At 39.4% G+C, this 14,878-nt stretch overlaps 1 protein-coding gene across 1 annotated transcript in view; it reads left to right on the top strand.

Moving 5' to 3' along the window:
- Positions 1 to 1,779: 1,779 nt before the first annotated feature.
- The window catches only part of TTN (titin), a 311,080-nt gene continuing 297,981 nt past the window's right edge, over positions 1,780 to 14,878 (top strand). Inside the window, exons 1-8 of the mRNA XM_081956298.1 lie at positions 1,780 to 1,974; positions 4,047 to 4,150; positions 8,408 to 8,611; positions 9,645 to 9,932; positions 11,547 to 11,638; positions 12,150 to 12,394; positions 13,382 to 13,706; positions 14,318 to 14,461. Coding sequence (XP_081812424.1) covers positions 4,060 to 4,150; positions 8,408 to 8,611; positions 9,645 to 9,932; positions 11,547 to 11,638; positions 12,150 to 12,394; positions 13,382 to 13,706; positions 14,318 to 14,461 — 1,389 coding nt within the window. The 5' untranslated portion in view covers positions 1,780 to 1,974; positions 4,047 to 4,059. The remainder of the gene's footprint in view (positions 1,975 to 4,046; positions 4,151 to 8,407; positions 8,612 to 9,644; positions 9,933 to 11,546; positions 11,639 to 12,149; positions 12,395 to 13,381; positions 13,707 to 14,317; positions 14,462 to 14,878) is intronic.

Raw genomic sequence — 14,878 nt, 5'->3', positions numbered from 1 at the left:
GTTTACTGTCCAAACGCATACCTTTTGGAGCAACAGTTATTAGCTTTGGGCCTTCCTTTAAGAAAAAAACTTCTGAAGGCAAGCTGTTCCATTGGTTGGTTGCTCTCACTGTTAGAAAATTTCTCCTGATTTCCAGGTTGAATGTCTCCTTGTTCAGTTTCCATCCGTTCCACCCCCTCCTCTCTGTGGCAGCCCCTCAAATATTGGAAGACTGCTATCATGTGTCCCCTGGTCCTTCACTTCACTGGACTAGCCATGCCCAGTACCTGCAACCATTCATTGTATGTTTTAGCCTTCACTCCTCCCCTTGGTTGCTCTTCTCTGCACTCTTTCTAGAGTAACTCTTTTTTACAGTGTGGTGACCAAAACTGGATGCAGTACTCTAGGTGTGGTCTTAGTCAGTGGTGGGATTCAAATATTTTACTGCCAGTTCTGTGGGCGTGGCTTGGTGGGTGTGGTGTGGCTTGGTGGGTGTGGCTTGGTGACAGTGTTGGGATTCAAAATTTTTACTACCAATTGTGTGGGTGTCGCTTGGTGGGAGTGGCAGGGGAAGGTTACTGCAAAATCCCCATTCCTCTCAATCAGCTGGGATTCAGGAGGCAGAAAATAGATGGGGGCGGGCCAATCAGAGGTGGTATTTACTGGTTCTCTGAACTACTCAAAATTTCCACTACCAGTTCTCCAGAACTGGTCAGAACCTGCTGAATACCCCCTCTGGTCTTAGTAAGGCTTTAGAGAGTGGTATTAGTACCTCCCTTGATCTTGATTGTATCCCTCTGTTAATCAAATTGAAGGTGTTTAAACTAAATGTAAGAAATGAGAATGTAAGATTTCTAGATGCAGTGGCATTATGAAACCACTGAAATGTCTTTGCTCAATAATTTTTGTAAGAGTGAGGACCAACTGCACTGGATCCACAGGGGGAGGGGCTTCCTGTTTGTGCCACTTCTGATGTTAGGCTGGAGGGTTTTATTCAGCAATGAGAAGAGTGAATTGAATAGGTCTTTTTCCATGCTCTTCCGCGGGTTTCAAATTCATATCTTTGCCCTTATTTTGATACTATTTGAAGGAGGGATCTGGTTACATAGCCTGTTCCTTTTCCGCAGCGAGTACCATTATGAGTTAAAATGTTTAGGTTAAGCTCGGCCTGAGGTTATGAGTGTCACTTCAGATTATTCAACAAATACAAAATCATCTGTTCCGATTTAGACTACAGTTTTGTCAAGTCATTGCTACGATATATTGGCCATTAAACAAGCACAAGGACCATGCTTGGATGAAACCGTATATCCAGCCACAATAACAAAGGCCAGATGGCATGAACAAGAATATTGGGCAATGGCATTTGATAGCAGTTTCTTTCCCCACCCTGCGACTGGGTGTGGCAGTAACAGAGTTGACTGTATGGTGATTACGGATGGGTTAGGCATTGACCTCTCTATCTACATTCCCCTATTCTTTTATTCTAGTGAAGGATTATACTCAAGGCCTGAATTGCTTAGGAGCACCTGGTACAATGGCTGTCTCCCTTCCCAACTAGAGCTGCTGAACAGGCTGGTTGCTCCCTCTTCAGCATTGCCAAAATTAGATATGTCAATCAGATGAACAGGTGGTCCTATTGCTCCAAGTGGACCCTGCCCCCCCTCTTCTCCCAAGGCCTTCCTTTCCGAAAGCCAATGGGAAGTGATGCTGAAATGACACAGGCAGACCTGTCAGCAGATCAGGAGTATAAAAAGCCAAACCACCATCTTTGCCCTTCTGAGCAGTCGTGCATTCCCAGCCTCGCCTCGGGTGTAGGGATTGCAAAGAAAACAAAACTACACCGTTTCGACTGTGTAGTTTTGTTTTTGAGAGCTAGAGGCTCAACCATTCTCATGTTGGGATTGTTTAACATCATCCTCTGGATAAGGACGTCGCTCCAGAAACTTCCGTTTGGGCTTAGCCCACTTCACGTAGGCACTCTTGTGAAATCAGGTTAGTAGCATGCCTGCAAGAATTGAGTGATCTATCTCGGTCAAGAAAGCTCTGGGGCACTTTAATTGTTTTAGATACAACCCTATATGCAGGGTGAGATGCATTGGGGTGGGATGCATTGGGGTGGGATGGGGCAGGCTGGGGTGGGATGGGGGGGAGATGGAGTAAAAGTCTGTAGCTCTTTGTAGATTTATTTTTGGGGAATGCACTTTTCCCATGAATGAAATAATGCCTGTTGTTTGTGAACTCTTAGGACTTTGCAGTTGGTGGCGATCATTTCTTAAAATGCGCTTGAGGGTGAAGAGTTATTTCAAACGTTGGGTTAACTTTTAATCCTTCCAAAAGAGTGTTGAAGGTTATGTTACTTGCAGATAAACCAAGACGTTCCCAGAATAGCTCTGATAAAGCCACATAGCCGAGGCTAGGCACCAATGACTTTTTAAGGGAATCAGCTGCTGCCATATCCATTACATCGCAGCTCTGGACCACTTGCCTCCTGTCACTCAAACCTGGGATGGTTATTTTGGGAATGTGACATTTCAGAGGCATACCTTTGAAATGCTAGTAATACAAAAGCCGTATAAGATCACAATTGAATAATAGGATGTTTTCTTCATCTTTTTGTGGAAGTTGCGGGGGGGGGGGGGAAGAGGCCTGAAATACCCACAAATAGTGAACTCATCCAACAATTTGGAAGGGATGGTGTGTGGTTTAATTTTTTTTTAATCTGGAATATATGGCTATGATTAATTTGGGGGGAAGTACATAATATGCATAGATTGGGCTAATTTAACTGAAACATATTGCTGTAAAAATTTCACTACAAAATCTGGAGCCTGTAACCTTAAAAAGAAGAATGATTTCATTGAGTATATTATGCTTTAATAAGGCAATATATTGGCATTCTCTCTCTCTCTCCCACCCCCCTCTCTCTTTCCCTCCCTCCCTCCCTCCCTCCCCACCAATCTATCTATATATTCATCTTATGCTATGATTATTCCAAGCTTAAAACCATAGCAATTTTTTTAAGGCCAGAAAAATAGGCCTCACATAAATCATTGACATTACTGGAATTCTAATTTTGGCTGTCATAACCCCCTGTGACTCTGTCCAATCCTATATGATAAATCATAATAAATATCAAGTTAACATTTAGTACTCAGTTAATATAACAGAACAAATTGATTTGACACTGATGGGCATCCATATTAAGAAACATTTTGCAATAAAATCAGTTATTCTTGTTTGGATATATATATCTTTTTGTGGTTTACAAGAGAGTGGGGACATTGTGTTAGCAACAAATATTATACTGGACAAAGAATAGTTTTACTGATTTTGTACTTTACTGCAGTTGTTCAAACCATCAATGTCAGTTGTTATCTTATAGCCAAGCTCACATTTCAAACTTGGCCTTCTCTCCCTCTCTCCTAGATTCAACTGCCCTGCTTATGCTTTTGCATTCTTTTTTTCTTCTTTTCTTCTTTTCTCCTTTTCTTTTTTTCCTTTTCCTTTTCTTTTTTCTCTTCTCTTTTTTCCTGTCCTTTCCATTCCCTTTTTTCCTTTCCCTTCCTCTGTAATGGCCTCTTGCCAAAACCATTTTCCCACAGTAAGGGAAACTTTTCAAATGATTTATTTTAAGAAAAAAAACATTTTATTATGTAGGAAAATAAAATAAATTCCAATTTTCAAACCATTTGGGGGTTTTGTAGTCCAATTCCAATTGAGAAGGGATTAAGAAGTGGTTATATATAAAGATATGGCAAGTTTAACATTAAAAAGTAACCTCTTTATTGGCACAGTGTTTCTGTTTGATGATCTGTCGCTTGTTTGAACTAGTGACAATTTGTTACGACTGTATTAATCAGTAGATGGGCAATATAGAAAAACAATTTAATGGGTTACATTTCAGTAAATGGCGCATTAACAAAAGTATCCATTCAAGAGCCACAGATCTAATCTAAGTAGAACAATCCCTCTACAACACCACCTATTTATGTTGCTTTTTATGCCTGTTGCTTTCCACAAATTGTTTTCTCACCCTCTATTTTTATGTCTGTCTTTCTTTCCAGAGTGCCAGCAAAAATGACAAGCAAAGCACCAACATTTACGCAGCCGTTACAAAGTGTTGTGGCACTGGAGGGTAGTGCCGCAACCTTTGAGGCTCATATTAGTGGTGAGTGTCCATGTGTTTTTCTGGTTATTGTTTTCCTTCCTGTGGCTGAGATCTTCAAAAATGGTTATGAGGGCAGCTTTTCTGGGGCTTTAGAAAAACTGACAGACAGATGGGGTAGGACTCTATTAAACAAATGTCTATAAAGATTCTCAGTTATTCAGATCATAGTTGTATCAGGCAACTATGGCAACTCTACTGATTTTTTGAGGAAAAACATTTCGCTTCCTATCCTGGAAGCTTCATCAGTTGTAGATTAGAGAGGTAATAGGTAAAAGAAGATCCCATTGGGGGAAGAGATCAATTATTGCTTCTGTATAAATTTGAAGACTTGGAAATCATCAGTACATCAGGCTAGGTCAGGGAGTATGGAGTCAATGGATGCATTTTGCACTTTGACAGCACAGTATATTATGGACACGCCAAGAAAATGGCATTTACCTTGGGCATGGCCATGCTCAAAACATCAATTTACCAGAAGTCAAATTGTTGCCGTTATTCCCTATTCCCCACTTAACATTCACCTCATATTCCCCCCTTTGTATTTTGCAAATAAATCATTGGGCTACGGTCACAGGTTTTATTTTCTAAGACTAAAATTAGCATAGCCAGACCACAAATTCCAAATGGCCAATAGATGGAAGCATGGACATGCAGATTATTTTCCCAGCTAGTGGTCCTCTAAATATTTACAACCCAACCATGGGAGTCCTGATGGATGCCAAGTGGAAACAATGGTATCTCAAGGTGAGCTTGTGGATCACAGCAATACTGTTGATCACGAACCATTAGGAGTTCATTTCCTGAATCTCTTAAAGTTTAAGCTAGCATTAACTTTTGAAATGGCTCAAGCCTTGAATCTATATCAGTGGTGGGTTGCAGGCGGTATGCCCCAGTATGGGTGTACCGGAGCCTGCCCGGAGCACTGGGTACCGTTCCGGTACAGTGCTCCGGAGCATCCACCCACCGGCCCGCTCTCCTTACCTGTCTTTAAAGTCTTCCGCGCTTCCCCATGCACACACAGCACATACAGAGTACACAACACATGTACGCGCTATGCACGTCCATGTGGATGACGCGGGGCCCGTTCCAACCGTACCAGTTGGAACGGGATCCAGAACCCACCACTGATCTATATGCAGTATATAATGTTTTCCAGCTTATGTCAGAATGGTAGCAACAAATTATTGTTATTGTCGCCTAAAAGTCCTATCTCTTTCATATGTACACCAATTTTCTATGTGCTTAAAAAAAACTTTAATTGCGATGCTACTGGTAGCAAGATATATTTTAGATGTGGAGCAATTATTTCCAGGCCAATGAGATCATACTGTGCTTTATAGCAGCCCACATATTTCTATGTTAAGGACCATATTATAGAAATTGAATACAATATAAAAATACTGTATTCCTTGATTCATAACATGCACCAACATTATGTCATATGCATATTTGGATTATATGCTGACAAGATATCTATTTTCACCAAGCAGGAAAAACAATATGCATATTAACCTGGCTGCTGTAATGATACAATGAACAACGAGCAGAATTTAAGTAATGAAGAGTCAAGGCAGGGCTTGCTTCCTCTAAAAAGGTCTCTAGTATAGACCTTACTTTGAAATCCCAGCTGTTTGGCTTTGTTCTCTGAATCATATTAACTTCAATTATTTATTCTGAGCTGGAAATTATAAGATATCAGAGAAAGGGTAATACTCATTAGCCATGCTCCACATGCTGCAGTTGCAGAAGCAAATTTAGCCTGTCACTAACTTCAAAAGATATATAGATATACAGTATATATTTTAAAAAGAATCAATTGCCCAGGTTTTATCCAAAGGTTAGTTCAGAATTTGAAATGATAACTGGAATCAATATTTGCCAATCAAAGCTTTCATATTCAAAATATGACGATCACTTAAAATTCCAAGAGTTATTTCAGTGAATGGGATTTACTTCCCTACTTTTGATGTTTCTCCTTTGATTTCTCTCTCTCAGAAAAAAGAAAATAAAGGACGTTGTGGGAATTAAGTAGGAAAATGGCTACCGTACTTAATTGGGGACAAATAAACATGTGTCATAGGCTTCTCAAATTCTTGAGATAGGCCTTGTGTGTACTTCAACATGCCACGCCTTTCTGCAATTTTGCATATGTCTAAGTCGCCTTTGTGTGCAGATACTTTTCTCCCAATTGAATGATGTCCACAACCATAATTCAGAACAACTGAAGGTTCAACAACAATTAAGTAGAGGGAGTACATGAAGTGTGTGTGCATATGCATGCACACACATACACATGGACATAGACACTCTTCATGTATGCACTTGTGAAGTTTAAACCAGATCCTTCTGCTTTTCTATATTATTTGAGTAGTTTTGTATTTAAAACATCTGTATGGGTCCTCTATCTGTTATGGTCATGAATATTTGAGGTTATTGGAGTGGGTGCCTGAAAGTTTTAATTGACCGAAATGTTGTGGCTTAAAATATCTTAATGTTATATGCTCCAACTGTACTTTTTATGTAAGTTTTCTTTTCATGTTGTTACAGCACTTTGGGAATAGATTATTGAAAAGCACTTTTTAAAATACACAAATATATGATATAGACCCTAAACCTTTCTAGAACATGCCACTGAAATTAGTCCATACTATTGTTTAATTGTGTGCTGCTAGAAAATGACAATATTTACCTAATAGAAAGAGGACCATAAATTAATACTGACACCCCGCTCCCCAGAAGATTTCATAGGAAAATATAATCTGTTTCTATCATTAGATTTTAGACAAAATCTAAGACAGCCCTCTGTCCTTTCTTTAAATCGTCTAAACATAATATTTTGTTCTATTTCTTCCTTTTTTTCTAAAACACTGATAAATGCCACAGAACTTTGCATCAAATATGTGTCAATCCTCCCCATTCACGTGGCAATCATGGTTTCCAAGTAGTGTCTCTCTCCATTGACTGCTGTTTTTTGACAAGTCTCTATTCCCATTCTGAGAGAAGAAAAAGGTAGCAAGGGAAATAACTGAATATAGAAGTATGGAACTGAGAATATAAGTGAGCAATCTGACAGGAAAAAATTTAAGTTGTTTCTTTCTCTATTTGGTTCATTTACTCATCTTAAACAACCTTGAGATCAGTGTTTCTCAACCTTGGCATCTTTAAGATGTGTAGACTTAAATGCTTAGACTCTAGCACTCTTTGTGTTATTGTGCTAATTGCTATTGCCATAGCACTCTTAGACTCTTAGCACTCTATTGCTAGAGTGGAGTAACCATGCTTCAGATTTTTCATCCAACCATACTCTTCCTTGTATCTCTCAAAGTAAAATCCCTCTACCAGATTCCCTGGGCTTCATCGAACAGTGATCTTAGTAGACAACTATGGTAATACTTGCCTAACATTACAGCAAGATGTTCAATTTCTGAAACTGTGATTGCATTTGTTCATAATTCTAAAACATAGTAAGTAGGGCCACATATCATTACCAAAAGCAAACAAAGTACAGTTCAACATGATGTGTGAAGTAGTACCGAGTCTCTCTTACTTTGCTTTTCAATCCAACCTTTCAACTATTGCAATCTTATGGCAACTCTAACTCATATTACACAATGTTATAAATCTCTTGTTCCCCCAAGTTACTCATTATGTTGGACAGATTTGACAATGATTCAGCGCTTGGTTATTATAATGCACCAAAACTCTATGAACATTTTTATCTCTTGAAATCTGACCTCCTAAATCACAAAAAGTGTATCTTTTATCATTCCGCCTACATGCCTTTCCTTCACAAGCATTGGGCATTTAAAATATAGTCTTTCTCCAATAATATCATCTAAGAATATAAATACTTCTTTTTATCAGATATTCAGAGGAAGGAGCAGCAAACTATATCCTGAAGAAGGCAGATCTGAATATTACACAAGAATAGAATAGAATAGAATACTTTATTTGACCAAGAAATTTGTCTCTGGTGCATAAGCTCTCAGTGTATATGCAAAACAACAGAATAATGATAATATAACCAACCAAATATAAAATAAATTGAGCCTTATTCTATTTTGATGAGTTGAGTTGCAGTAAGTATAGATTTTCCCCAGTGCCAAGCCATTTCTTTCATTTTATCTCAATTACTGAAGCCCTTGATCCAACCCTTTAGTAACTATAACATATACACTAGGAAAAACTGGTGGTATTTTAGGACTGATGCCAATGGGACCTTATGAGCATTTACTTTTACTTACTCTCCTTCTCAAGGTTTCCCAGTTCCTGAGGTGAGCTGGTATCGGGATGGCCAGGTTATTTCTACTGCAACTCTGCCCGGTGTGCAGATCTCATTTAGCGATGGCCGCGCTAAACTTGTGATCCCCGCCGTGACCGCAGATATCAGTGGAAGATATACCCTACAAGCCACCAATGGATCTGGACAAGCCACAAGTACTGCAGAACTACTTGTCACTGGTAGGTTGTAGTTATGGAACCAGTTACAGTTGGCACTTTCCATCTTTCATCTTAAAACTGGTGAATAGACTCTACAAAGATGGAGATTAAATTGATAAAATGTATTAAGAGATCACATTAAACAAAATTCTCCCCTTCAAAATTCTCTGACTTATCAAATATGATTACTTATTAGGTTTTTAAAAATCTAGCATACCCCTCAATATTAGCATTTAATTGTAAATAATGCCAGTAAATAAATGGTAAATATGAAGACTGCCTTATTTGTATTTCTATAAACAATCAAACGTATATGTCCACATTCTGCTTTATGTTTATGTTTATTTTATTTTATTTTATTTCTGTAGGGTCCCTCAACACAGATTTTGCCTCTAGCTACCTCTTGATATTTAAAGAAAAGTGTCTTTATAACCTGATCATAGAAAACCTTGCTTCTGTGTGCCTTTTTAAAATTCTGCCCCATATTTTCAGAATGATGGGCAACTTACATATGGTTCCAGAGAGTTTTGGGTTCAGCCTCTCTGCCAATTGAAATCCTCTGTCAATTTGCAGAGGCAGAGTTTGCAACACTTGGGTCATTGTTTCAAGGATATTTCCTTACCAGATTCCTTACCTTCCACAGAAGCAAAGTTTCTAATATACTTGAAAAGTTCTTTAAAAAATCAGCGAGATATCAGAAATCTATCTGCCTTGCAAGTAGCCCATGTTTAACTGCATAACACAGTCGAACATCAGTAATTGACCACAAGAAATGTTTAAGACATTTTGTATTATGTCTTAAAATGATTTTTATATCATAATTTTTTTTATAAAACTTGCCAAATTCCAGTACCATGGTAGTCATGGATCCCAGGCCTCTCTGTTTGTCAGCCTATCTGAGATATCTTGGTTCAAAAGGTTTTGTCCTATGATGCACCATTTAGCCCAGTTAAAGCTTACAGACACAAGAATTTTAGTAGGAAGGAGATCCATGATATTCCTTATGTTTGTTCTTGCTTATACAACCTTCTCCTCTTCCGCCTCCTCCTCCCAGCTGAAACAGCGCCACCCAACTTTTCACAACGACTACAGAGCATGACTACTCGACAAGGAAGTCAAGTTCGACTTGACGTGAGAGTGACTGGAATCCCTACACCTGTGGTGAAGTTCTATCGGGATGGAGCAGAAATTCAAAGCTCCCCCGATTTCCAAATTTTACATGAAGGAGACCTCTACAGTTTAATAATTGCAGAAGCTTACCCAGAAGACTCCGGAACCTATTCAGTAAATGCCACTAATAGCGTGGGACGAGCTACTTCAACAGCCGAACTGCTCATTCAAGGTAAAGACTAGTAGGATAGTCAACCAAGAATGTTGGTTTGTCTGTATTCAAAACTTTAGGATTCTTCCATCATCAAGGCAGCAAACTTCACAATGATTGCTCTTCTGTCAACAAATCCATCAATTCCATTTCTCTCAGGTGATTTTAATGTGGCTGTAAAATTTCACCCTGGACACTTCAGCGTGACGAAAGATAAGATTGTTTTCAGAAGCAACAGCAACAAAAGTTCTACTTCTTTTCCTCCCCTGATAATACAAGAAAAACAAATAGGCTAACTTATTGCTAGTGTGAGGCACAGTGTTTATATTTGGAATTGTTTTACAGTGTATTAATCTAAAATCCAGTAAATCAACAGCTGAATTTTTCACTACAGGGTTTCTTGTGCTGGATGTTGTAGTTTCAGAGCAACTTGTTTAAGCATATACTGCAGTTGCAGGCCTGTGAAGGAACAAAAATCCAGGCCTCACAGTACTGTATTGGTGTGCACACAGTAAAAGAAAAGAAAAAAAAATACATGGGCCTAAATCTATATAGGTTAAATTTGCACATCACATTAAGTAATAATGTGATTTTTGCTTTATTTATTTAAGGCAAAATCATTTCTGACATAAAGTGTGAATTCAGCTATTGGGATTAATGAACCTTGATTTGTGGATTCACATTGGACTGCCATTTGTTAGAAATCCTGCTTGGGTGGGGGTGGTGGACTAGATGACCTACAAGGTCCCTTCCAACTCTGTTAATCTGCAATTATGTCAGAACTTGGTTATGGTGGTTTATGCAACAAGCCATGGCTAATGCAATGGCTTAATGTGATGTTCAATGATCCCAAATACTTTGGAAGTTGTGTTTTCCTAGACGTCATTCCAGCCCTCATTATGCATTTAGATATCCAAGTGGGAAGGACTGAAGTAGAAAAGAAATACACAAATGCATTGGTGTCCCACATCTCTACCTGCTCCTAAGGTTAAAATCATTAGGTGGTTACCTGGCTAAGATCTAAAACATATTGCAAGAATATCTAACTTTATAAAGCTTTCCTGTGCCCAGAAAACATGATGAAAAATAGATAATTTTTATGGGCATGCTTATTGTACCCTTTTGAATATTCACTCTGATAAGTATGAAGGAACAAAAGATGATGGCTGTTTGGCCATCCATTGGTTACTTGGTTTTATACCTTATATTTCATAAGGAAATACCTTCCAAGAGTTTTGCCTAGGCTCCCTTATCTAGGCATTGTCCCCATTAAATGCAGTGGTTCCCCCCCCCCTAAATAGACTATCTTAGACTTGACGATTCTGCATTATATTCTTAGTATAGTATGAAGAGGCTAATTTGAAATGAATTGCTCTCTTTATTAATCTGTGCCTGAGAGAGTTAATGTATTCAGTTATTTATTTATTTATTATTTTCCTTATGGTGTTTTTCTATAAATGGGTAATATCTCCTTCAAGTTGAACAAAGCTGCTGGGAAATTTGTGGCTAAATCTGCACAGCTCTCTTGGCAATTGTATACATGAACCCATAAATAACTGGAATCACAAATATACTTCTCTCCTCCCCTCCCCTCCCAGAACCAATTCTAATGATTCCCGTTCTCTTTTTTCTAAGGCGACGAAGAAGCCGTTCCCGCTAAAAAGACAAAGACCATTGTTTCGACTGCTCAGATTACACAAACAACACGACAAACCCGAACTGAAAAGGTTGGTAATTTGTCAAATGGTGTTACCAACCACTTCAAAGCCTGGGGGTTTTAACTGGATTTTCATGAGTATTCTTTTATATATATATATAGTTTTTTTTAATTTTCAAAACAAACACAACACATCCTTCTTTACATACTGTAGAAAGTGTATCAGTTGGTTACAAAAAGGCTTACGTGCATCTCTTCCACAGTCAACAAACATAATTCATATTAACTCAAATATTTTAACTCAGATATTTATATATGTTACCATTATCATACCTCCATTTTCATTTGACTATAATTGTTTAAATGTCCTTCATCATGGAATATACCAAGATTTAATACATAACCACATACTGGCATTTCATTTACTATTTCTAAAATCCTCCAATAACACTGAATCCTTATGTCCTATTCTAGCTAAACATCCATAATATTTAATAACAAAGTTTTCTAATCCTTCTTTCCAAATCACTGTTTACAATTTACATCCCATTTTCATGAATATTCTTGATCTTTCCTTGCAGAAGATTGAAGCTCACTTTGATGCCAGAACACTTGCAACTGCTGAGATGATTATAGAAAGTGCCACTGGGCAGCAGCTGCCCCATAAGGCACCCCCACGAATGCTTCCTCACCCGCCTTCTAAATCACCGACTCCGCCAATCATTGCAGCCAAAGTACAGATGGCACGCCAGCAATCACCGTCCCCAATCAGACAGTCGCCATCTCCTGTACGACATGTGAGAGGTCCAACACCATCTCCAGTCAGGTAAACCACTCACATGTAAAATTTGGCTCAGGTCAGGAAAAACTAAAGGGTGGCCCTGCGGTTCTCAGAATTCCTCATTGTTATTAATTATAGTTGCGGTAGCTGATGAGAATTAAAATTCAAGAACATCTGGAGAATCCCACTGTGCCTTTCCCAAAGCAAACATTGATCTTTAAGCAGTGCAGCAAAATATTTGTGGCCAACACTGCCTTTATACACTCCTGTGAGTTATCTACAGTCATGTAACTTAATATCCATTGAAAAGAAGTTTCATAAATTTCATGTATTTCCCACTTCAAACTGAGAATAAACAGCTGTCAATTTCCAGCTGAAGTTCCCATTACTAAAGAAATAAAGATGCCACCCTGTGATGATCCTGAGGGAAATAATGACCTCAAATCTGAACATGAATCCAGTGGAAATAACAGCCGAAGCAAGTACAGAAAAGCCTTAAAATTTGATATGATAGTGGAAAAATTGGGCTCCAGGCCTGCTCACTTGAGTTCAAAAGAAACAGAAAAGCCTGTGTGCCTGTATGTCGTGCCAACTAAGACAGTGTGGCAGACAGTTTTGTTCTGAGAAGAATTTGACACCTATGCCTTCTTCACTAGTTGTTTGAGATTTCCAACATTCTGTGGATGCAGTTGTTCTCTTCATCTCTGGTTGCTCGTATTTTCAGCTCCTTATCTGGTTGAGGGAAAAGCCTGTTGAAATCATGCTTTCCTTGAAAAAAATTAATTGGTATCTGTCATCTCCTGCAAGGAGGAGAGGGGCTAATGCCATCTATGGGGATAATTAAAATACAGCTGTTCCACCTCCCATCCCTCCAAAAAAGGGAAAAAGGGAAAAACAAAAGAAAAGAAGTTTTGATGGAGTTGGGTATTCTGAAAGGTTACCGGTGGCCTAGTTTTCCACCTTTCCACAGTCACTTTGGTGAGATGTTCTTCCCCTAGCATCAATATCAGCTCTTTTTTTTTTGGTTACCAGATCGGTGTCTCCTGCTGGAGTTGCAAGGCTCTCAGTCTCTACGTCGCCTATCAGACCTGTGAGATCACCACTCTTGGTCCGGAAAACACAGGCCGCAGCAGCGATGGGGGCTGAGGTGCTTCCTCCTTGGAAACAGGAAGGCTACGTAGCTACTTCGGAAACCAGAATGAAAGACACCAGAGTAACTACGAGCACCACCCAGATGAGGACTGAAGAAAGATGGGAAGGGAGATACGGAATGCATGAACAGGTTGCTATCAGCGGAGCCGCTGCAGCAGAAGCCACCTTGGCAATTGGTGGCGGTGCTGCTGCTGCCACTACAGAGGTGAGACCTTTCCAGAGAAAAATACTGTGCAAGGAGTAGAGTGTTTTTCTCAAAGCAATGTGGTTTTGACACAGAATCGGTCTGCTTAGGAGAAATTAGGGGCTCTGTTGTTGTTATTTTGCATGCTCGGTTATTTAGGCCAGGGTTTGGCAAACATTTTTTTTATAAATGGCCAGATCCTTCCCCTCCTCTGCCTCCACAGAGTCTGACTGGCAGATCTGCAGGCCAAGAAACATGGCAGCCTTTATATGGTGCTGGCCCACCAACAAGGAGGCTGCTAATAGGCTACTGCCATTGTCCAGTACGCTATGACCCTGTCCCTTGCTCCATTGCCCTTGCTCTAAGATCTTGGCTGACGTTCGGCCCTAGCAATCTGCTACCTGCCTGTCCATTCTTAGCTTAGAAGCCATATTAAAAAAAAAACAGACACCGGGCTAGTATTTGGCCCCTGGGCTGCAATATGCCGACCCCCAATTTGGACAGTGTTGTGCTATGATTTTGTCACAGGACAATCTGGCAAAGCAGATCCTTTTGTTTGCACCTATTGCTCATGTTGCTGATGTTGTATTCCAATGAGCTGTCTTTTCATGCCATTCATTTGGATCTCGCAGGACATGGACAAAACAGCAGCTGTTGCTACCGTCGTTGCAGCTGTTGACATGGCCAGAGTGAGAGAACCTCATCCAAGTGCTGCAGAGCAGATGGCGAAAAGGACAGCCACAACCGCAGTACACATTCCGTCTGCCCAGGAGCAGGTAGATATAAAGCAAAGTGACAATAAATAACACCCTCCCCTTGTTTTCCATTAATACTGCCAATGCAGGCATTTGCAGAAAATGAACAACTCATTGGCCAATACTGCAAGCAAGCATGCTATAATGAAACCAAATTCACCAGTGTTAATGTTAAGAATTGGCTAACAATTTAAAAATAGGCCTTGAACCAATTAAATAACCTTGATGAAAAACATATTAATTCATATTAATTCAGAAGTTGTGAATGCTCCAACACTGGAGGTTTTAAAGAAGAGATTGGACAACCATTTCTCTGAAGTGCTATAGGGTTTCCTGTCTGAGCAGGAGGTTGGACTAGAAGATCTCCAAGGTCCCCTCCAACTCTGTTATTCCATTCCATTCCTTTCATCTAATCCATTTATCTTTTTTTTTCTTGAA

The sequence above is a fragment of the Natrix helvetica genome, assembly GCF_964273705.1.
Source record: "Natrix helvetica genome assembly, chromosome: 1".
Classification (NCBI taxonomy): domain Eukaryota; kingdom Metazoa; phylum Chordata; class Lepidosauria; order Squamata; family Natricidae; genus Natrix; species Natrix helvetica.
This window is presented reverse-complemented; position numbering and strand designations above follow the sequence as displayed.